A 25330-nucleotide genomic window follows, 5' to 3' on the forward strand; every position below is an offset into this window, starting at 1 on the left:
GTCAGGAGATAATTCAGCGTGGATGGACCACCGGATGACAACAATTCAACTTTTACTGCTTCAATTTGCACCTCGGGGAGATAGAAGTCGATACGGACTTTATATCACGACTCCAATTCAATTCTAGGATGCATTTTCCTAATGACTGACTAACAACTAACAATGATGGACTTGTATTAAAGCAGGAGGCCTTCAAATGTACCCGAGTGATTGAATGCGAAGCCCGGTCGCGTGAGCTCCCATTCAGCTCTTCGGCTGCTCTAAAACCTCATTCCCTAAGAGCACTTCAATGTATGCGCTGTCATACTGGGTGAAACTGGGCCATCGTATTGTGTCTCCGGTCCTTATTTCATCACGGAGCCTTTTGAAAAGCCTGCCAGCACCGCGTCCTCCCGTCTACTAAATGTGTAGGAGGAAGATAGTGCATTCTCGTGTTATCTGCCGCCGGCCTCTTGCCCCCTCAGCCATTTTCTCATTTCACAGATTTGACCAGGAGGTGACCTTGGCTTTTTAAGTGCTTTTAAGGCAGAGCCAAGTCTCCTCTTTCTTTTTCCTGTCCCCCCAAATGGAGACAGAGAGAGAGAGACGAGTGGGACTTCTCTCCAATGACCGATTTCCCCTCTTTTGTTCTCCATCCTCTCTCCTGCCCGAAGCCACTGTCCACTGCTTTTATAGCAGGGACACGATGACAGGATGTTGTCTGCTAATTCTCGTGGCTCTGTGTTTTTAATGTAGGAAGTGGCCTCGGGGGAGCAGCAGCATATGTTTATGACACATGACGTCAGGCTCGGCGGGCGGGCGGAGAGTTTGAAGACACACTCACTCTATTAGCCGACTGCGATGTAACAGAAGACTAATTGAATCTCTTCGCCCTCGACGGCACTTCACGAGATTCAAAGACTAATCATCCTGCGTCTCAGATGTAGGTAATAATTCATATCTCTGGCTGCATCCTCACAACATCACACAGGGGACGGGGAGGAAACGGACACCATGTGCATGTGTCTGCAGGGGGTGTACACATGTTGAGTGTGTTTTCTAGTGGAAATAAGCAGGCAGTATCACAGTGCTCCATCGCCATCCTTCCCGAGTGCACCTCTGGCAGTGTGCTAATCTGGGTCAAAGTGCTAACCGCTCTGGAGAGGCTGGGTTCGTTCCTCACACCTCCTCGTCTTCGTTATTCTCACCGATGGAACGACTTCAGGTTTTTATAAGGTTTTTATTTTCCTCCAACCTTAAACATCCAGACAATAATCTGAATGCTCACAATAGGGATGAGAGAGGACACCATTACGTATTTGTACTCAGAGGGGGCGAGGCTTAATCTGGAAGTGGGCGGGAACTAATTCATTTAAACCTCAGATTGCTACGGGTTCATCAGAAATGTATTGTATTGAAAGAGTAAGAGAACTATTTATAGAACAAGTTGGTTTTTTTGCTGTATTTATTGTTGTTGTTGAGGGTGTAGATCATTAGCCTGGTTTATTATTTTATGAAATAAACTGACAGTTGGAAGCTCGGTGATTTATGCAGACAGTCCACGTTGAAATACGCACTCAGCCTCACATTCTCACTGAGAGCCGTCAGCTGAGTGAAGATATCTGAACGACGTAGCAGCGAGCTGATGAAGGAAAACAAACCGGCAGAAACAGAGTCAGTAACCTGCGACTCATCCGGTAAAAGAAAAGTTCCCCGAGTAACTCGGCTGAAGATATTTTATACAAACCTGATTGAAACGAGCCAATGACAGAAATGAACCAGAAGAGTTGCGAGTTGTTGTTGATTCCTGTGGACGCTGACAGAGCGACTGTTTAAACGAGGAGGCGGAGCTCTGTGTGTAAACGAGGAGGCGGGGCTGTGTGTCGCTGTGTGGATGTGTGCACACAGCTGGTGTCTGTTAGAAGCCTGGTTCTGTTGGAGGTTTCTTCCTGTTTAAAGGGAGTTTTTCCTTCCTAGCTTACGTGCGAATTGTTGAATTGTTGGGTTTCTCTGTATAATCCTGTAAACGTCTGCTCTAAGGACTTTACTGTGTTACGTGCCATGAAATAGACTGTTGTGATTTTTTTCATTATATAAATAAAATTGAATTGAATTGAAATTAAAAGCCTTCATCAACACGGATATTGACACATTTACTCGGATGATACTCGTACTCATCATAAGTAGATTATCCGTGCCGGATACTCGCCTCATCCGTCGTACACAATGCTTCAGTATCACAGTCGGTGACTCTTCTATCTCAGATCTTCACTGTGGAGACGCTCTGAGATGAAGCGAGGACTCTACATGTCGCCGTCTCATCAGCTCGTTACACTCTTTGATTGCACTCAGTTTGTGTTTCATGATAAATGTTCTCTCTTTCATAACACTGATGAAGTGAAGGGCTGGCTGTCCAGAGATGGCATCAGTCCATTCTCCTCTCCGGCGGAGTGGGTAGAAAACAAATGGGGGAGGAAAAGGGGGGGCGATCTGAGGAACCTCTTTACAGTCACATTTCAATTATGGAGAAGGCCGATTGTCCTGCAGCGGAGGGAGAGCCAGCGCTGTTTGTTCCGAGTGTTTTGATGCCTGATTGCTCTGAAGTGAGCATCAACGGGCTGCACATGGTTAATATTTCATGAGGAAATATTCCTGTAGCCTGCGCCACCTGTGCCAGAGCCGATGAACTGAAAAGCTTTGTTGCTGCCTCCAACACGTCCTGGAACCGGAACAAGGTACCGTCCTCTCACCGTATTATAAAAGGAAGGACACGGGGACTCTCTGGAATAATAATAAAAAAGAGGCTGTTTGGCGAGGAATATTCTGATATCAGAGCTGCTGACAGGCTCCGACCGGTCGGTTTTCTAAAGCTCTGAGGCTTGTTGTGCACACCGGTTCCTTCTGGGAGAACAGCTGGAAGTGGCGCTGTCACTGGACGACTTGTTTCTCCCATGAGGGCTTCAGCGGCGGTGGCAGCTGGTGGGGGGGAGGGGGGCACACTTGGACAGTATGTCCGTGGGGAACGCATCACATTCAGGACACACTGTCTCCCCTCCACAACACTTCCTCCCCCCTTCAGAGTGAGTGAGCTGGAGCTGCTGACAGCGGTGGGGGGGGGTACATCTGTTTGGATCTCTGGAGTTTGATGGATCGGTGAAGCACACGGCGTCTGGGACTGTTCAATGATCACAAAAACACTTTCAACAGACAAATTAAAGATAGCCTCGAACAACCGACTCGGGAGCCTCGAGCACGACGGGCTTTACACGACTTACACGCCGGATCTCTCAGGAACAGGTTTCAGGCTTTATGTCCCACATTGTGTCGATAACCGCCTCATTGTTGCTTCCCCAATAATTAAGATCATTACGTGTCTGCGAGGCCGTGGATCTCTGACACGACCGCTCCGTCTCTGTAGATGACAGATCCCTTTGTCTGCCGTTGCTGTAAGAGTGTAGTAATTTGTAAACTGTTTGACCAATTTGAATTATTAACATAACAGCCGTTTCATAATAAAGGGATTTATTATTCCGCCCCGCGCCACAATTTTGTTATCAACAAAAGCCTCTGTTACCGAAAATCCATTGAAAGTGTCTGAAGGCTTCGACACAAAGCAACTGCTGAATCCCCGCAAACCTGCCGGCTTAATTGATTATTTGTGCAGAGCGGTATATCTGCTAGGTGCAGGATACCCGGGGGAAATAATGTAAAACAGATAACAAGATGAATTGTGGGAGAATTGCTTTCTGCCGCCCATTTTATTAATCTTTTCCCCTTTTCTTATTCACAATGTGTTTCCCATTTAGGTTTTCCCATTAGAGAGACGCAGCTTCCCGTCCGGAAAACGTGGCCTCAATCGGAAGTTGAGAGTTGATGCAAGCTGGCAGAAAAAGTGTTTGTTAAGAGGTTATTTTGATTTCTGAGTAACACATGGAGGGAGCCACAGTTGTTTGTACCTGAGAGTCCCGGCGGAAAACGTTTTATTTTCAAATCTCGTCTTCATTATTCTTCTCACTTCCCTGCTGGCATTCAGAGAAATGAATTTAATAAGCTCATACTGTACACAAATCATTTCTAGAAAAGCAATCTATTCAGATGTTTTTCTTTCTGATTCCGGTGAGCAGATGTTGCTCCTCAGTGTTCTCCGACGTCTGTGGTTTCACTTCCGTTGAAGCGACTTTAAAAGAACAACCAGTGGAAGATGGGATGTGAAATTACTGTGGAGCTCCACTGGTGTTTGTGGCACGTCGGCGCCGCTCGGCTCCATCCGACGCCGTTCTCCATTTACTCGCTGCTTTCCTTTCACAGCACTTGACAAAGAGAAAGGTATCGTTGGCATGCAGGAGGACGGCCGCAAACGGGCCATTACAAATGGAGAGGGAATGGAAGCCTTTTGTTTTGTGTAGGTTTTATGTGTGTGTGTGTGTGTGTCATATAGAGTGCTTGGCGTTAGCTTCACATCAGGCCGGACCACGTAATTGCCTCCTCCACACAGGGGAGCTCCTTGTTTTCCATTTGATGTCTGCCTCCGTCAGATTTCCCCATTAGAGGAAGCGAGAGCAGCCGGGGAAAACAGGACAATTCCTGGATCCGTCATCTCGGATACGCTGCCAGACGAACATGGAGGACATCGAGGGTGAATCCAGAGACCGCCTGCCAAACTAGTTTCTGCCGGGAACGCCGGAAAAAATCTGCTTCTGCTAGAAGAACGTGAAAAAACAAAGTTCTCCTTTCTCTAAATCATGTAATGTATGAAGTGTTTCCATAATTAAGCAATTATTCATCAAATTGACCTTTTTGTATCATGGTAATATATCTTAAAGGAAAAAAAGGAAAAGTGTAATTGAGCTTTTTTTTCAAAATATTTTTATTGTATTTTTTTGACATTTTAAAGATCAAATGATTAAACAGACATATTTGAGGTATTTAGTAGTTATTTTCTTTGGCAGAGCCGGCTTTAGGCAACTAGGGGATGTTTTAAAAGTTCATGCGGGGCCCAACCACCAAACATCAACCATCAGTGATGTCATCAACCGTCAGTGATGTCATCGTTGGTTTGTGAACGTTATGAATCCTCCAGTTCAGATTCTGTCCGTCACCATCTTTGCTAGTTCGGAGCGGTTTGGAGCAGGAAGTGACCATATTTGGACGAGCTGGGGGAGGAGCCAGCGGTGGATCTGACCGATCTGATTGGAAACCTGACGATACTACGTCCCGCCCACCGATAGCTGTAACCTGACTGCACCACAGGCCTGTCAATCAAACAGACACGCCCCCAAAAACAGGTCTTTTTGAATCGGAGGCTTTTTGGAGCCGACCTCTAGTGGCACTCGCTGGTATTGCAGCTGAAGACACTTCTGGATCGGAACCATTTTACAGACCTGAAGCTACGAACACTTTTATATCCAGACTGTGGCGGGAATGCTGGGAAACTCCCCGCAGTCCCCTTTGGACTCCTCCTCTGTCATTTCCCAGCATGCCCAGATCCTTCGTAACCTATAAGAATAAAGCAACCGAATTAAATAGATGTCGGTGTTTGCTAGAAATGATCTTCACTTTTTGATAAAACATGTCGTGTTGGAATATTTCAACAAAGATAAATTCAGACACAAAATATGTCGTGACTGAACCACGGTGTGTGTTTGTCCGGTGGGACAGTGGACATGCAGCCGTCTATGCGTGGTGGTAGCCGACAGGATTCTGACAAAGCAGCTACGATGCGGATGTTGAGGTTCACTGGAATCTCCCAAACATTAATTTCCAGATCTTGAACTTTCTGCTCCTAAAGTTTCCGTCGTGGAAACACTGACCGGGAACACGAGTCTCCACTAAAAGGTCCAGCCATCATTTTTCGGACTCCCTTGTTGATCGCTGGCTCTCCTTCGGCTGCTCGTCTTTCTGCACGGCAACATGAGAAGCCTCCGGTCGCTGTGACGTTCGGGACCGATGGGCAGCAGAGTGTCTGAACCCTGCGGCGCTGCCGGGATTCAACCAGCTGATAGATTCTCTGCAGGATTTTTGGAGGCTGTCTGGGTGTATTTACTATCTTATCTCGTCCAGGAGCAGCTGAAGCAACAGTCAGGAAGAACTCAGGCTGTTTGTTGCAGACAAAATGGTTAATAAAATGTTGAATTTATGAATTGAACGGCTTCAGAAATCTTGATCACATTTAGAAACAACAAAGATAATGTAATTGACCTGCTGAGATCTTAACAGCTTCACGTCACGAACAGGATTGAACCTCCGACGGAGAGTTTGGTGCAGACAGCTGAGAGGAGTTCAGTGTTGCAGGCGGTGTGGTTTAGTTGGTCCAGTTCACACACAGTGCATAATGGATGTTTAACAGCCGCAGCCTGCTGGAAGTGCGCAGCGCCTGAGATGGTGGTGGCGACACGCAGGCCGAGACGACGCGCCCATTCAAACACACTTCGTCCGTTTCACTGCTGCTCCACTCTGGATTCACGCCACGAGAACGAACACAGCAACGCCCACATGGCAGCGTCTCGTTAATGGACGCTCACAGTGGATCCACAGATCCATAAATACCTGCTCCATATCCAGAGCTGCTGGGCGGACTGCACGCGTGCATCGTGATGTTTGAGGTGTTCTCAGAGAGGCAGCAGCAGCGTGTTCACCAGCTGGGCCTTTGGCAGAATGAGCATCTCATCCTCTTCTGTGCTGAATTATTGAAATAAGAGAAGTGCCTCGCTTTGTCTCGTATCATCAAGGTAGACGCTCGAGTCTCCAGTCTGAGATCAACTCTCCGCGCAACATGAAACACAAAAGTTGCCTAATTGCAGCTTTCCCGCGGATCACGCAAAGACTTTCCTTTAGTTTAATTGCGTCTCCACACAGCTTGTGTTTGTGCTGCAGAGCGACCACTAAAGAAGACGAGGCAGAGAGCGACCCGGTGTCGGGAGGACAGCTCAGATTCCTCCTCATCATTCCTCTCATCATCATGCAGCTCTCAGCTTTCTCCAGACAAACTCTGCAATTTAGTGGAGAGGCACATCTCATGTAACAGAGGCAACGCAATATATTCTGCCTGTAGTTCCACAGAGGAGATGAGTGTCTGAACACAGTCTGGCAACACTCCTCTCATGAAGGTCCGTCTGAACTGTTGCAGATATATTGGGTGAAAGAATTATTGCATCATGATTTATTTGGAAAAACCTGCTCATGTCACTCAAGGTGACCTTCAGTTTAACCCAACGTACAGGTTGCAGTTCATTCCTCACTCATGTAAACTGTTAAATCCAAAGAGGAGTTCTCTTCAGGATGAAAAACACTGCTGGACATCTTTTATGTGAAGTAGTTCATGATTATACAACCAGTAGCTCCGCCCCCAGAGATCTGATTGGTCAACTGAACATCTGGAACAAATCATTATGACATCACATCCTGCTCATCACTAGAAATATCCCTCCACCTCCTCAATGGGAACATAGAATTAGAATAGAGTTTCATATAATATTTAATATAATGTAGTTTCTACTTGTTATAGTTCTATTAAATGACCCATTTGGTGAAGTCGGGTCTCTTTTGGTCCTTTTTGGTCGCTCCGAGCACCCGTACCGTAACACCACGGATAGTCACGCACTTACAGTCCTAGAGGAGGCTCGCTGGACCGGTTTGGTTTGAACACATGACACGGAGCTAAAATGTTAAAAACACATGAGAACATGGATATCTTTGTTCATCAGATATCTTTGTTCATCAGATATCTTTGTTCATCAGATATCTTTGTTCATCAGGTATCTTTGTTCATCAGGTATCTTTGTTCATCAGATATCTTTGTTCATAAGATATCTTTGTTCATCAGATATCTTTGTTCCAACCAGACTGAACTAGCTGATCAGTTTAATGTTTCTATGTTCTGCATTTATTCAGTTAGAGACTAGAAATCCTCTCTGTTGCTAGGTGGTTGCTAAGGGTCCGACTACTTCCTGGAGTAGTAAACATTGCGTAGGTTATGTGGGAGTATACTGAAACAACGGATTGTTTTCCAGTTGTTAGCCATACCCCGTGTTGCCATGGAAACGGAGATTGCTCTAACAAAAAGTTTTATATTTTAGTGAATCGCTCCACATTTAGATTACATGTTTTATTTAGTTGGTGTCTTGTATTATCGTGATTTTACACTCCAAGGTGCTCTAACGTCATTATTGGCACAACAGTAGCAGATTTAATCAGATACCGCAGCTCGTTATGCTTTTTTAATTTCATTCAAGCAGAAAAACATCCCTAAATGTCATAATTATTCATAATTTCTGTCCGTGTGAAGCCGGCCTGAATAAGAATTGCAGCCGGCGGTGGCCGGACATGTTAAATTCAGTTTTCACGTGTGCACAAAGAGGTATTGACGAGGAGTCCCGGTGGAGCCGGGCCTCGGTGCGACTGGTCGATGTGGTCATTGAACGGAGTTTACAGGTAGTTTGTATTCTATCAGGCATCTCGGGGCTTTGAGCAGAACAAAAGACACGCTGATGTCTAATTGCTGGCGAAGAAAAGAGCAGCTCGTTGTGTCTGCTTCTCTGCCTCCTGTTCTGAAACACGACGGATACCTGACGGCTCTTACTGCTGCTCAGCTGCTGCTTCTGTAAGTTGATCTGTCAGCAGCACAGACTGTAATTTATGTGTTTTATATGTGATTCAAATATTCTGATTTGTTAAGTGAATAAAAATCACGTGGAACAATATGATGACAAAATATCTGCACAACCGACTCCTAATCTTCTGAGGTGATATTTAACAGTTGATAACTGCTTTGGACTGTACAGGTGTGCAGCTGACAGATGCTGTATACTGAGCGCCCTCCCCCTCCCCCCCACTGCTATTTATAGCAGCTTTTGATTGATTGATCGAGGCATGGAGGTTTTTCCAACCAGGCCGCCGCTCCCGTTCCTTCACATCACCAGAAAGCTGTGGACGACGACGGCAAACATTTTATAGTTGTATCATTTATTAGAGGAGATGGAGTTTCATCTCAGACTGAACAAAAGAATCACAGCCAGGTAGAAAATAATTGGATGAATCTGAGCACCTTTAACTAGCAATGATGATAATATTAGCTACTTAACTTATAATATATATTCTTATCATATAATTTTATATTTGAAATAAGCAGTGGTGGAACTTAACAGTACATTTAGTGATGTACATGGTTCTCACAGACGGATGTAACTGATGTAAACACATGAAGATCTTATATAGTTTTGCTGTCATTAAACTACCCAATCGTGTCGTTATTAAAATTAGCACGAGCGTAAACATCTCAGCAGCCGTCACGACGCTCGTTTTTTTCATTCGGCTTCTGTGAAATTCAAAGTGAAAGCACAGTTTTAACAGATTGGGTTTGTTGAGAAGAGCTGAATGGATGCTCGGTGGTCGCGGCCGGGTGGGCGGAGCCTCCGTCTGCTCAAATCGCACAAAAGGCCCAACCTCTGAAGTCTGAAGCTGAACGGTCGTGGAGATATATGAAGGACAGACAGACAGATTTCTGAAATTACAGAGATAATAACAGTATTTGTACTTTTTGGATTTCTTTGGGGATTTTGTATTGTTGAATGTAAAACAAACCAATACGAAGCCTGTGTGTGTGGAGAGGTTATAATCAACATATCTCTATTTGTTTAACCAAATGATTGTCTGATAAATCAAAAAAATATCATAGATGAGTATGTCATAATGTGTTGCAGGCCCTGATAATTCTGTATCTGTTAACATCTATTTTATACTGTGTTGTGTCTCCTTTATCTGAAACAAATCTGAAATAGTTCTCCGGTAAACTACGAACAGAGAACGTGACATTTTGTCCACAGTGAAGAGAAAACAGACGCTGATGACAGAAACTCTGTCGGACCTCAGAAAGTGTTGAAATGTTGGCTCTCAAAAATCACTGAACACATTTAGCTCCCGCTTGCTGCATATTTTCATTATTAATAGTATAAAAACATCTGACATCTATAATTCACTGTTGCTCGTCAGGTTTTCTCTCGTGCTTTGTTTGTTTCCCACGCTCATTATCTTCCTCCATCACACTGAGAGTCTGTCGGAGGATGATTCAGATAATCACGTGATCACACGGCCCGACATAAACTCCTCAACAATGTGTTGATGCTCGATAAAGAAGGCGGATTAAATGCGAGCAGCGTCTCCAGCTGACGACATTCACAGCAAGCGGTTCTCATGTGTCTCCTCGTGTTGGTCTCAGCAGATCGCAGCCGGCGAGCGTTCACCATGAGGCTGGTGTGGAAATCCCTGGACAAGATGAGATGTCTGAGGAAACGCGCCACCATCCCCTTCCTGGGCTTCCTCATCACCTTCCTCCTCTTCCTCAACCTCTACATCGAGGACGGCTACGTGCTGGTCAGTGAACCGTTGGCTTTCTGTTATTAGTCTGAACTACAAGTCTGACCAGGTATGCTTCATTAGTTCATTCAGCTTTTATGATGACTTGTTTTTAATAGAAACATCTTTAAATTTTCATTCCAAGTTGGAACCATCCAGATGATTTATCTCTTATTCATGACGCCATCAAAACTTGATGATCACAGAACAACAACTGTGTTTGTTATTTAAATGATTAACTTTGGGTTCTCAGTAGTTCTTCTCGAGTCCTTTTACTCGTCTCAAACTTCCGTCCAGACGTTGAGGCTCAGAACAGAACCATCAGGGACGACCACGCTGTCCTCCAGTAAACTACCGCTTGACCTTCACTCGGCTCGCTGGAGGACCTTTCAGCAATCTCACCTCCTGTTCTCAATATGAAAATAATGATATTATATTTATATATTCGTCACTACACTTTTTTCTTTTTTTTTGTACAGAACACTTTATTACTTTCTTCATTACTGTTAATTCCTCTTATCGGTGTTATCATCACTAGTTTGTCCCGTTTCCTCTGTGATGACCAGGAGAGACAAAGTTCTTTTACAACCACTCTCATCAATTAGGTTTATTTTAATTGACCTCCCTATTTGTCATTATAGTTATTTATTGCCTGTTTAATGTTTGTTTTTTTGTTATTTGTTTTTCCATTTTTGTCTGTTTACTTGTTTGTGTTGCATTCTGTTGCTCGTTGGGTTGTCCATGTCATGTCAAGTCACGAATAATTTATAGTCTCGAAAAAAGAAAGAAAAGAAACAGAAATTTTTAGGATGAATTTCTCGTTTCAGAGAATATAGACAGTTGTTGTTGTTGTTGTTGTTGATAATGTGTTTGTAATTCCAGGAAGGAGATAAACGGCAGCTCCGGGAGACGTCGGTCCACCCGCCGAGCTCCGAGCGATACGTTCACACCTTCAGAGACCTCAGCAACTTTTCTGGAACCATTAATGTGACGTATCGTTATCTGGCCGGGACGCCGCTGAACCGCAAGAGTGAGTTCAGAGTTTCTCTAAAAGAGACATTCACAATAAATGTATTTGTGAACATGAGAATAAGAAGTTAAAGTGGAAACCTGAGACTCTGAGACAGAAACAGAAGCTTCTCCGCGGAGCTCCTTCACCTCAACATTAAACACTAGTTCGAGCTCGTCTCCGGTACTTCATGTTTTATTCACTAAACATTTAGATTTGGACGTTATAGATTCACACTGAGCACATTTTTTTTTTATTCAGACACAAAATATTAAGAAAAAATCATTACAGACATTCAAGTGCATTTGATCTAAAATATTCCCGACTGATGAATGAATTTAAAAAACATTTTAGCCTCAGTTGTAAACCAGTTTCCTAAAAAATAACTTAAATTAAAGTTCCTTTTTCAAGCGATTTCAGCCGCACATCTTCATGATACTCAGCGGATGGGCTGAGTATTCAATATTCAAATAACAATCTAATTGTTCCAAATTAATTTCTAATAGTAGTTTTGTCTGAAATGCCGGTCCGTGTTTATGTAGGTTGATATCGTGAAGAACAGTCGCTGCATTTTTATAGTTTACTGAAGAACTGTATTTGTATGAAAAGTGATGAAATGAAATGTGTTTTGTTCACAGAGTATCTCACCATCGGTTTGTCATCAGTCAAAAGAAAAAGAGGAAACTACCTCCTGGAGACGATCAAGTCCATCTTCGATCAGTCCAGTTACGAGGAGCTGAAGGAGATCGTGGTCGTGGTCCACCTGGCCGACTTCGACCTGGTCTGGTGTGAGAACCTGGTGCAGGAGATCACCAGGAAGTTCGCTCACCACATCATAGCCGGGCGCCTGCTGGTCATCCAGGCGCCCGAGGAGTACTACCCGTCTCTGGACGGGCTGAAGAGGAACTACAACGACCCGGAGGATCGCGTCCGGTTCCGCTCCAAGCAGAACGTGGACTACGCCTTCCTCCTCAACTTCTGCACCAACCTCTCTCACTTCTACATGATGCTGGAGGACGACGTGCGCTGCTCCAGGAACTTCCTGACGGCGCTGAAGAAGGTGATCACGTCCAGAGACGGGTCCTACTGGGTGATGCTGGAGTTCTCCAAGCTGGGCTACATCGGGAAGCTGTACCACTCCCGAGACCTGCCGCGCCTGGCGCACTTCCTGCTCATGTTCTACCAGGAGATGCCGTGCGACTGGCTGCTGATCCACTTCAGGGGTCTGCTGGCCCAGAAGGACGTGATCCGCTTCAAGCCCTCGCTGTTCCAGCACATGGGCTACTACTCCTCCTACAAGGGAGCCGAGAACAAGCTGAAGGACGACGACTTCGAGGAGGACTCCGTGGACATCCCCGACAACCCGCCCGCCAGCCTCTACACCAACATCAACGTCTTCGAGAACTACGACGCCACCAAGGCCTACAGCTCGGTGGACGAGTACTTCTGGGGCAAACCTCCGTCCACCGGAGACTTCTTCGTCATCGTCTTCAACAAATCCACCAAAATTAGTAAAATCAAGATCGCGACGGGTTCGGACGACCGGCAGAACGACGTCCTGCATCACGGAGCGCTGGAGGTCGGAGAGAAGCTAGTCGGGACTAAGAAAGGGAAGCAGTGCTCTTCTTACATCACGTTGGGGGAGTTCAAAAACGGAAACATCGAAGTTCAGGACGTCGACCACAAGATCGCCTTTGACATTGAGTGTGTGCGCGTCGTGGTGACGGCCGGCCAGAAAGAGTGGCTCATTATCAGAAGTATAAGTTTATGGACGACACAACCTCCCAGCCAATGAGGACTGCACAACAGACTCTTAGTACGTCATCCAGGAAACGTTTTTATTATCATTACTTAGTAATGTTCGGTTTATTTATTCATTTTGTATGTATTTATTGATACTCATTTTGATTGCCAAATCAATCTATAGTTTTTATACCTGCTCGTAACCTTGGTGGAGCATCTTCAGTCTCTCTCAACGACTGTTCACACCTCAGACTTTTATTATTGTTCCAGAAGAGTTTATTCATTTCAGCTTTTAATATGACGTCCACGGCTGGGCGATACGTCGGGACCATTTTAACAACCAGCATCATGTTGGGATCAGATTCTTTTTACAAACTTCTTCAGTTCTTCAGTTCAAACAGAACAAGGTTTACAGTTTTCCATATTTTCTTACTGAAATAAAAAACAAAATCCCATGAAAAGACCAAAACCAGGAAAAAGCAGAAGAACTGTCCATGTATCTGCAGGATGATTTTAATCCTCTGTTTTACAATAAATATCTTCATACCAATACAATAATTAATACTCACTAGAGCACCAAAACCAAATGTATTTTAAAATAATCCCTGAGCTTTGAAGAACTAAATCTATAAATTTGTCAGCTGGGTGATATTTTACAATATGACAAAATTAATAAACACTCATTAATATAGTAATACTTTACAATAAAGGTACATTAATAAACACTACCATAAAATTATGAGAATTTAGTAACCGGAAACAAATGACTTTTATATGTATTATATTCAAGGCACCATAACTAATATTATATTGAGATCTTGCAGAATAACGTTCATGTTCAAACTTGGAGCTCATTAGTTTCCAAATGAACATGTGATGTTGGTGAGGAAAACTTTTGAGTTCTTATTTTCATAGAACACAGAAACTTTTCAATCCATTTTTTGTCATTCCTTTCAAAGTCTGCCAAAACTTTTACATTTCATAAAAAAATAATTGCATTTTCTTTGACAATGTAGCATGAAGTCGTCTTGTTTTTAAATGTTGACAACAGATGTTTGTCAGAATGAACTGACCTCCAGTCGGAAATGTTTTCTGATGTTTTACTCATTTATTTAGGTAGTGTTACTTAAAGGATACACGTCCCAAAGTTATGGAAAATAATTCTTATATAACAACACAACAAGTTACCGTGAAGATAAAGGAAAAGGAAAACCTCAATATGAAGACGAAGAAATGTTTGATTTTGATATTTAACAAAAAACAGTTATAAGTTGGAGGATGGAAGAGGAAATGGAAAATCATTAACCATTAATACAAATTTATATACGTGAAGTTTTCTTTTCATGAAATATATCAGCTGCGTTCTTAATTACATAGGTTAGGTTAGGTTAGGTTAGGTAGTTACTTTATTAATCCCCGAGGGGAAATGTTTTCGCTACAGCATACATGTTCTTAATTACATACATGTTCTTAATTACATACATGTTCTCGACTACATTAGTTAGTGCCTGAATTAACATGTAAATCCTAAAATAAATATGAACAGGAGAGTTTTGTTACCAGTTACTGAATCCTAATTACTGTATGAATTCATTGTTAGTTCATGTTTATTTCAATATTAACTCTTAATAATAACATCTTTGTAAACATGAACTCATGTATGTCTTCATGTTTCAGTTAACATGAACACCGTTAGTAAAACTTCCTAAACTCCTTAGTGAACTGAGCTGATTCTTACTGTCATTATATTCATTTACATTTCTTTTTGTAAGTTTTCCATCTTCACAGTGAAGGTTTGGTCTTCAGGCAGAGAGACACGGAGACGTTTGTAAAGTCACTTATTTATATTGAGACACTGAACAGTGTTGGTTTGAGGCTTTTTCATGGGATTTTCTGACAATAACAAAGATATAGATTTTAGCCAGCTTTATTCTTTATTGATTCAAAGTAAAATGGAACTGAAAATGTGGATATTGAAGGTTCTGTTTCAGACATTTAATCTGATATGTCATAATATCGAAACACAAATCATTAAAGATAACAGTGAACATCATGAAGTTCATTAATGCACTATTATGCAAATATCAGTTAAATCATATATCAATCTGTCACTATCAGAAAATGTTGATTTGATATCATGATATTTATTTCATCGCCCAGCCCGACCATGACGACAGAAATCATTATCAGATGATGACAAATGATCATTATTACGAATGTTTTTGAAAACAGGAGCTTCAAGTTGAACACGGATCTTGTTGAAGGAGCAGTTGTTTCTTTTCTAAATATTCAGACCCACTGATTATTCATAAATGAGGCGGGAGGATATCTGTTGTGAGGTTTGTCTTGGAGATACCCTTCAGTTAAAGTCACCGTGTCTTCAGCAGCTGTTCCTGACTGATGTTGAACCTGCAGACGTGTAGCGCTCTAAAGTGTCCCCCTTTTATCTACGTTCCTCCTTGAAAAGCTGCTGGAAAGTATCAGAGGTCGTCGTTACCTTGAATATTCATCACGTCCCACCGAACGTTTGTTTGTTTGTTTGGAGGTGTTTCCTCGTTGTTGTGGCCGACTTCCTTCCCCCCCACTGTACGTGGTGTCGAAGCTGCCGACAGGAGAACGATGTTTGTTTTCGCCCATCTTCTCCCGGAGCTGGAATGAGATTGCACAGTGAAGAATGGACCGGGTCGGCTCTTTCCTTTTTCTTTTTTTCCAACACAATTTTCCCTCCAGTAAATTGGTCTGTGTTCTCCTTTCTCTCTCTGCACCAGCAAAACAACATGTTCCCCGGAGCTGCAGGATCTCAATCTCTCTCCCGGTTCAGTGTTTCCCTCTCTGATCGCTGCTCGCCGCTTTCCTCTCAACGTGCTTTCCAAAGGTCCGCCTTGTTAAACAGGTAACATTTAGGAATTAACACCGCGCGCGACACGACAGCTCATCATCAGCGAGACGCTCTCCGCCGTCCACAACTTTAAAAATAACCTCCTCAGTTTCCGTGTTGGTGTAATTAGAGTCTGCCGGAGACGGATGAGCTTCTACGTTGGAACGCTGTCGAGAAATGACTCAACGAAGCAATAACGAGGTAAATGTTTACATGACGCGGCGTTCTGTGGAAGCAGCTCGTCATTAAGATGCGGCGGCGGCTCGGTTCTCGTGTCTTGGCGGCTCGGTTCTCGTGGCTCGGTTCTCGTGTCTCGGCGGCTCGGTTCTCGTGTCTCGGCGGCTCGGTTCTCGTGGCTCGGCGGCTCGGTTCTCGTGGCTCGGCGGCTCGGTTCTCGTGTCTCGGCGGCTCGGTTCTCGTGGCTCAGTTCTCGTGTCTCGGCGGCTCGGTTCTCGTGGCTCGGCGGCTCGGTTCTCGTGGCTCGGTTCTCGTGGCTCGGCGGCTCGGTTCTCGTGGCTCGGTGGCTCGGTTCTCGTGGCTCGGCGGCTCGGTTCTCGTGGCTCGGTTCTTGTGGCTCGGCGGCTCGTTCCTGTTTGCCGTTCTCCCTCACGGCCTCGTTCCACGCTATAGATCTAGACCTTTCGCTGATTGGTTTGTGCCGCCACCTCCAAATCCTTCCTCGTCGAATCCCCCCACGTCCCCCTCTGAAATGAAATTAGGACGCCCCCCCGCCTCACAACACGGCTTATTGTTTTTCCTCTGCGTTTCCCCAGAACGTCACTATTCATTTCAGTGAATGATTTCCACGACCTGCTCGGATCGGCTCCTCGGAGGGATGTTGTTTGAACTAAATCGTGCCGCGTGCCGTTCTTTATGACGCACGCCACGGCCGGTGTTACCTGCATACGGGCTATAAACACATGATGTCACGCGGGCCCGCCGGCTGCTGCGGCAGCGTAACGGACGGCTCTGATCCGCCTCGTGTCCGAGCCGAGCGGCCGATATATTTCTGGAGGAGAAATCTCTGTCTGATCTGTGTTTGAAATAAGATGCCAACAGAAAGTCGCAGCTCGCTGCAGATTTATGGACACATTTACATGTTGGGGATAACAACAAAAGCTGCATAAATTCCTCAACTCGATGTCAGCAGACTGCTGAGCTCGGCGCTCTCGTCTGTCTGGAGACGTGGCCGCCGGGGAACACGGGATCCGTTACACATTTCACTTAATATCCCAGAAAAAAAAGCGTTCTCTGCTGTTGCAGCTTGTAATTGTCAAGAATTAAAACCCGACAGGACGGGAAGGATGAGGCGTAGGTCGGATCGCCCGGAGCTCTGAGTGACGAATGTGTTTAACCCGTGAGCCGTCTTCCAGTGGAGCATGTACAAAGTGCATGAACTAAAGCGTCGTCAGTGGATGAAACTCCTTTTATACGTCGGGTCGCTGAGTCCTCGTTCAGCTGACGAACCGCTGAGTTCGTTCGTAGAAGCCGACCGGCGGTCCGGAGTTGATGTATATCGTTCAGTGGAGCGAGTGTGTCAAGATGTTGTTTCCGTGTGTTTTGCTTTCCATCGTTCTCTAACTAGTACTGTATTGTAAGATGACATATATTTTTTTACATGTATCATTTCAAAATGTTGTATTGTATATATTGTATTTAAAATGAAATTAGATTAAAGACTGAATGCCAACGTTGTGCTGCGTCGACTGCTGAGAAACAAAAACACAGTTTACATGACGGATCAGAAGGCCGGTAAATAAAAGTAGAACATAGTTATGGCGTACAGTTTTAACAAAGAACATTAAAAAGAAGATAACTGATATTTAAAGTTCCTTTAAACTTGCAGCGTCTGTGACTCAGAGCTCGATGTAGCCAACAGCAAAGAACATCCATTATTCATCTCAATATTCATATGCTTTCTCTTTTCTTTTTTAACTGCATACTTAATGAAGACGTGGAGAAGTTGCTGGGGGGGATACTGTACTGTTTAAAGCTTGGTGCTCTTTCTGTCAGGAAGGGTCAGATAGTTTCTGGAGGTGCCCAGTCAGAAAACATCCCCGTTGGAGGAACAGCGTCGGTGTTAATGGGCCACTGTGTGTTTTCGCCGGCTGTGCGAGACGTATGAAGCCCGGTGTGGTAAGTGTTTAACCTGAGCCGCCGGCGCTTCGCATCACAAACCCGCACCACATCCTAACCTCATAAATATGGAACTATATAAGTGAAATCAGGGCGACTGGATTCATCAACATCTCCAATCTGCATCGGGGAAACATCCATAAATCCACCAAATCATCTCTAACAAGCATATATTATATCTTATACGTTTCTACAGTGTCACACTAACTTACTCCCAGAGACCGAGCACAAAGCTCGTTTTAATTAAATAGACAAACAGGGGAAAAATCAGAATATAACAAAGGCAGCTAAAGAAAAAAATATTGTGCCAAACTGATAAACTGAGCAATAATGCAACTCTAAGGCTTCGTCCGGGAACACACCGCCTCATTTATAAAACTACATTTATGTTAATTTCTCATTTCATTTGTCACAATGTTTAATTTCTAGCGACTTGATATGTAAAACATAAGCTTCGAGATTTTAGTAATAATTACAGAATGTGATTTAAACACGTGGACTGTAAAGAGCTGCAGCGCCTCAGGGGGAACTGTTGACACCAGCGGTTGCAGGTAGGGAGCTTTAGGTTGTGACTCCCGCCCATTCCTGAGTCTTCACTGCTGCTGAATTTGATTTATCTGCAAGTTAATACTTCTACCTGAGCGTTGTCTGGCTGGAAGGCGGGCTCACTCCACCTCACTCCACCTCACTCCACCTCCCACCTCACTCCACCTCACTCCACCTCCCACCTCAATCCGTCTCACTCCACCTCCCGTCTCCCACCCTCCAAAGTCATCCAGAACCAAACAGGAGGTGAGTGAACACGACGCGTCACCTGAGAAACTGAAGCTGAAGCGGACCGTGAAGGAAAAAGAGCAAACACCAATATTACAACAGCTGCAGTGTTCACAGCAGGACACGTCGTCCAATCAATCGCTGTGGTTGCCATGGCGCTGCCAGCTCGTACCTTCACAGGAGCGCCACGTGAAACCCGGCCGATACGGACCGCGCGGCTTTCCTCATTTGTCTTTTGATCTGCTCTCACGTCCCGGCGGAGCGACTTAAATTCCTCCTCATTCAACACCCGTCTCTCTAGAAGCTGCAGAAAATCAAACCGACTCGGCCCGTTTCATTATTTTATTTTGGGCTCTCTCCAGGTGCCGACGCAATATGTTGTCAATCTAGGCCGTCAACAGCTTCTGATTGAGGCTGATTGAGATTTTGCGCCGTGTGTTTTCACGGCAGGTGAGCGGGCGGAGGCGGGCGGCGCCATGGAAACGGAGGCGGAGAGATAAAAGACGTGAAGAAGAAGAAGTTGAAAAGAAGTGCAATGAACAGACAAATGAGTGAGCATCTAAAAGTAGTGAAGCTGAAGGCGGGGAGACGGCGCCGATGATGAATGACTCGTAATAACCTGGCGAGCGCCGTGTGATTGTGTCTCCTGGTGATAGAGGGCCCCGTGGCGTTCAGGTGCTCGCAGGTCGATGAGAAGCAACTTACAATGGATCCCAGAATGTTTCAGCCAGCCGGCACCGCCGGGGATCGAACCGCTTTTATAATGGAAAGGAAAGCGGTGAATCCTTAACTGCCAACACTAGGAGGGAAATGGCTGACAGGGAGGATGAAAGCACATCTCGCACGTTCAGTCATCGTTTGTTTCCGGGTTGCAGCGAGAACAGAACTAAAGTGGAATCTGTACATGTGCAGAACGGAGGAGGGACGAGGTGTCGCCGCGCAGGTCGCCGGTTTAATTACACGGGTTAAGCCGCACTCTTATTGCACAGATGATCCGTCGTAGCGGCGCAGACAACCTCGGAAGATCCTTTTGATTTACCGCCGTGACGCGGCTCCCGGTGCGTTCAGGGTCTTCTTGAGGAGCGGAGATAAAAAGGAGCGGTGCTGCCGATGCCAGCTCCTGCCTCGGAGGGGATCGTCCCCGCAGTGAATGAGAGTTTAAACGTTCCCAATTGCTTTGCCTTACAAAGGTGTGGCCCCTCCCCTCCTCTCCCCTCTCCCCCCCACTCCTCCTCCCCCCACGCTCCTGCCTCCTCCACCCCATCTGTCTCTCATTGTTGCCAGAGAATAAATCTTGCCGCGGGGAGATGTGCCGCGACTCTTCCTCCGTCTCCTCCGCCCCTAAAAAAACCTTCCCTCTCAGCTTCCATCCAACCGGGAGCCGAAGAAAAGAGTAATCAAAACAATTACCCAAGACCCGTTTTGTTTCATGGGAGAATTGTCTGTTTTCATGAGTCTTGGTGCCAGAATGAAACAGGTTGTGTCTCGGGGACGTTTTGTGGAACATCACACAGGCAGCAGCTGTCACAACACAAGAAAAACTACAGCGGCGTGCTGGTTTCACCGGCAGGTTTAACACTCGATGCTTTCAACCAGAGATCCACAACCAACTTACAAAAAAGAACAGAAAACAGAGAAGAAGAGAGGTGGCGTCCTTGAAGTGTTCACACAAACAATGAGCAGACGACCGTCACGTGAAGAGCAGCAGAACATAAATACACCATGTTTCACCCACCGACTGGATATAGAAGTGTTCGATGCTTCAGGTCTGAAAAATGGTTCTGATCCAGAAGTGTCTTCAGCTGCAATCCCAGCGAGTGCCACTAGAGGTCGGCTCCAAAAAGCCTCCGGCTCCATAGACTCCCATTCAACTTCTCTCATCAAATCCAAAGTGAATAAAATGTGTCCATCAGTTATCTCGGTGTTGTTAGCTAAAGTCACTCCTTCTTATTAGTTTTCTGGAGGTCCATCTGAAAATAATCCCTCATTCATTAGAAAAGAAGATTCAAAAAGACCTGTTTCTGTTTGATTGACAGGCCTGTGGTGCAGTCAGGTTACAGCTATCGGTGGGCGGGACGTAGTATCGTCAGGTTTCCGATCAGATCGGTCAGATCCACCGCTGGCTCCTCCCCCAGCTCGTCCAAATATGGTCACTTCCTGCTCCAAACCGCTCCGAACTAGTAAAGATGGTGACGGACAGAATCTGAACTGGAGGATTCATAACGTTCATAAACCAACGATGACATCACTGATGGTTGATGACATCACTGATGGTTGATGACATCACTGCTAGTTGACTTAGTTTCACCAGCGTTACCTCTAAAGATTATCTATCATCATTGTCATCTATTTATATAAATATATATAAACGTTCTCAGTGCCAAGTTTACCATACCGTCTCGTGATCAGCCAAACGAACGAAGAAATCCCGGCGATGTCTTGGCGGATGAACAAAGCTTTGACTTTGATGAGACAAAATGAGCTCATCACCAGATATAATATGTGGCCCGGGCCTCCCCGCTGCCGGCTCTTCATATCTATCTCTCGTGGTAACTCTCAGACTCTCGGGCATGTCGTCTGAAATTGTTAAGGCCTTAATTAAAGATTAATGTCAGGCTTTCTTGCATGCGCCGCTTAGATAACTCATTTCCCCGGGCGCGGTGCTTCAAAAAACGCCTGGGCTGGACACCAGATTTTTCAGCTTGCAGAACAAAAGCCTTCAGCTCTCCAGCCAGCGCTCCTTTCAGCTGAAAGGCGAGCAATAACAGCTCTGCTGCTGCCTTTGCGATGCCACCAGTGTGACTTGGGGTGTGTGTGTGTGTGTGTGTGTGTGTGGTGGAGGGGGGGGGTCATTTTAATTATCACAGGCGAATCGAAGGCCCGCTGCACCAACAATCACTGACGCTCGTCTTATTCACGCAGCCTGTTTCTGTGGGAATCGACCAACAGAGGTGGAGACGCCCGGCGGGAACGTTCAGGCCTCGGCGCTCCATCACATCACGCAAACATAAATATGTGTTTCATCAGTTTCATGTAGACGTGACCAGCTGCGAGGACGAGCTGTAACGAGGCTCGTCGGTTTCACCGGAGCTACAGAACACGTCCTCCTGGTTTATCCTGAAAATACAAAAAAAGATCACAGTCAACCGCAGACATCCATGTGAACAATCAATATAATAAGGCCTGTTCTGGTGTTGGCAGAGTCGTGTGGAGGTGTGAAGGAGGATCCTTAAAGGTCTGAGGGCCCTTTAATGCAGCTCCTCCTGCACACCTCTTCTGTGGCTTTCTCAAAATAACAAATCTGGAAAGAGATAATAAAAAAAAACAAGAGCAGCCGGGCGTCCGAGACATCAGATAACAGACACAAAGACTCGCTGCATCTTCTCTGAGGAGGAACGCTGTCTGATCATTTCCTTATTTACTGAATATCTCAGGAGACAAAGTGACTGATGCACTGGGAGGGCCAAGACAGCAAATCTGCATCCTGATATCTGGAAAGGATGTTGGTTTCACTCGTTAGTTCAGTTGGTAGCTGTTAGAGAGGATGTTGGTTTCACTCGTTAGTTCAGTTGGTAGCTGTTAGAGAGGATGTTGGTTTCACTCGTTAGTTCAGTTGATAGCTGTTAGAGAGGATGTTGGTTTCACTCGTTAGTTCAGTTGGTAGCTGTTAGAGAGGATGTTGGTTTCACTCGTTAGTTCAGTTGGTAGCTGTTAGAGAGGATGTTGGTTTCACTCGTTAGTTCAGTTGGTAGCTGTTAGAGAGGATGTTGGTTTCACTCGTTAGTTCAGTTGATAGCTGTTAGAGAGGATGTTGGTTTCACTCGTTAGTTCAGTTGGTAGCTGTTAGAGAGGATGTTGGTTTCACTCATTAGTTCAGTTGGTAGCTGTTAGAGAGGATGTTGGTTTCACTCATTAGTTCAGTTGGTAGCTGTTAGAGAGGATGTTGGTTTCACTCGTTAGTTCAGTTGGTAGCTGTTAGAGAGGATGTTGGTTTCACTCATTAGTTCAGTTGGTAGCTGTTAGAGAGGATGTTGGTTTCACTCGTTAGTTCAGTTGGTAGCTGTTAGAGAGGATGTTGGTTTCACTCGTTAGTTCAGTTGGTAGCTGTTAGAGAGGATGTTGGTTTCACTCGTTAGTTCAGTTGGTAGCTGTTAGAGAGGACGGAGTTCATCCTCTTCAGTAGTGTCAGAAAACAACCAGGTCATCTCCACTCAGATGTTAAACAGCATAACTGAAAGAGATGATTCACTTGTTTGATGAGTGATAGATAGATAGATAGATAGATAGATAGATAGATAGATAGATAGATAGATAGATAGATAGATAGATAGATAGATAGATAGATAGATAGATAGATAGATAGATAGATAGATAGATAGATAGATAGATAGATAGATAGATAGATAGATAGATAGATAGATAGATAGATAGATAGATAGATAGATAGTTTTTTTTTTTTTTGCTACAGCAGCATTATAGATGCAGGAAAGAAATAAAATAACAGTAAAAAATATTAAATATAAAAATGCACAGTATATACAATAAATAGAATAAAATAAAATAGAATAATTAAATTAAATTAAAACTAAGTAAACAATAGTGCAAAGTTGTTGTTGTTGTTGTTGTTGTTTTTTGTTTTTTTAATATTTAAACAAACAAGAAAACAGACAACGGTGTTATTGTTGTGTGATGGATTTTGCCAGAGGTGAGTTATTGTACAGTCTTATTGCAGTGGACAGGAATGATCTCCTGTATCTGGAATGATCTCCTGTATCTGGAATGATCTCCTGTAACAGGAATGATCTCCTGTATCTGGAATGATCTCCTGTATCTGGAATGATCTCCTGGATCTGGAATGATCTCCTGTATCAGGAATGATCTCCTGGATCTGGAATGATCTCCTGTAACAGGAATGATCTCTGGAATGATCTCCTGGATCTGGAATGATCTTCTGTATCTGGAATGATCTCCTGGATCTGGAATGATCTCCTGTATCAGGAATGATCTCCTGGATCTGGAATGATCTCCTGTAACAGGAATGATCTCCTGTAACAGGAATGATCTCCTGGATCTGGAATGATCTCTTGTATCAGGAATGATCTTCTGTATCAGGAATGATCTCCTGTATCTGGAATGATCTCCTGTATCGGGAATGATCTCCTGCATCAGGAATGATCTCCTGTATCTGGAATGATCTCCTGTATCAGGAATGATCTCCTGTATCTGGAATGATCTCCTGTATCTGGAATGATCTCCTGTATCTGGAATGATCTCCTGTATCTGTCCTTGTGATAGCAGCTGGAGGAGTCTTTTGGAGAATGTCCTCCTCTGTCCCTGCAGCAGGTGGAGAGGGTGGTCAGGATTATCCAATATGGATAATAGTTTCCTCAGCGTCCTCCTCTCCACCACCTGAAGAAGTCACTCCTTCTTCTGATTCTGTTCTGATTGTTCCTAATTTTTAAAACAGCCTCCAGAATTACACTTTTCCTTTTTTTCCTTTAAGATATATTACCATGATACAAAAAGGTCAATTTGATGAATAATTGCTTAATTATGGAAACACTTCATACATTACATGATTTAGAGAAAGGAGAACTTTGTTTTTTCACGTTCTTCTAGCAGAAGCAGATTTTTTCCGGCGTTCCCGGCAGAAACTAGTTTGGCAGGCGGTCTCTGGATTCACCCTCGATGTCCTCCATGTTCGTCTGGCAGCGTATCCGAGATGACGGATCCAGGAATTGTCCTGTTTTCCCCGGCTGCTCTCGCTTCCTCTAATGGGGAAATCTGACGGAGGCAGACATCAAATGGAAAACAAGGAGCTCCCCTGTGTGGAGGAGGCAATTACGTGGTCCGGCCTGATGTGAAGCTAACGCCAAGCACTCTATATGACACACACACACACACACACACATAAAACCTACACAAAACAAAAGGCTTCCATTCCCTCTCCATTTGTAATGGCCCGTTTGCGGCCGTCCTCCTGCATGCCAACGATACCTTTCTCTTTGTCAAGTGCTGTGAAAGGAAAGCAGCGAGTAAATGGAGAACGGCGTCGGATGGAGCCGAGCGGCGCCGACGTGCCACAAACACCAGTGGAGCTCCACAGTAATTTCACATCCCATCTTCCACTGGTTGTTCTTTTAAAGTCGCTTCAACAGAACGGGCGACGTCACCGCTGGTAGCTGATCGGTTTCTTCTCAGTGGTTCTTAGAGTTTCTCAAAGTAGAAAGTAGTTTTAGGAGGCAAACATCCTCTTTACTTTTCAGGTTAAGAACTTTGTTTTTTGATGAATCTTATTCTTAGAATCACCTGAACATCCCTTCGTCATGCTGCTTCGGCCTGGGGTGCTGCTCTTGTAACATTTTTGTCGTTTGTTTCCTTGCTGTGTGTTATTTAGGGATTGTAAAGTGCTGCATGCTGATTTTTACACTTAAAATAAAGATTGGATTAAATTGAAAATA

At 44.6% G+C, this 25330-nt stretch overlaps 1 protein-coding gene across 7 annotated transcripts in view; it reads left to right on the plus strand.

The window, feature by feature from the left end:
- Positions 1-17665, plus strand: part of mgat4c (mgat4 family member C) — a 112678-nt gene extending 95013 nt beyond the window's left edge. For 4 of the 7 annotated variants that reach the window (XM_069718631.1, XM_069718634.1, XM_069718633.1 and 1 more), the window contains 3 exons: positions 10193-10347; positions 11212-11359; positions 11977-17665. In XM_069718631.1, coding sequence (XP_069574732.1) covers positions 10219-10347; positions 11212-11359; positions 11977-13133 — 1434 coding nt within the window. In that variant the 5' untranslated portion in view covers positions 10193-10218 and the 3' untranslated portion in view covers positions 13134-17665. The remainder of the gene's footprint in view (positions 1-10192; positions 10348-11211; positions 11360-11976) is intronic. The other 3 variants (XM_069718632.1, XM_069718635.1, XM_069718630.1) reach the window with 1 other exon arrangement.
- The last annotated feature ends 7665 nt before the right edge of the window (positions 17666-25330 follow it).

The sequence above is a fragment of the Brachyistius frenatus genome, unplaced genomic scaffold (genome assembly GCF_029030835.1).
Source record: "Brachyistius frenatus isolate BFR_SWC_R1_liver_20210118 unplaced genomic scaffold, ASM2903083v1 Contig_195, whole genome shotgun sequence".
In the NCBI taxonomy this organism is placed as follows: domain Eukaryota; kingdom Metazoa; phylum Chordata; class Actinopteri; family Embiotocidae; genus Brachyistius; species Brachyistius frenatus.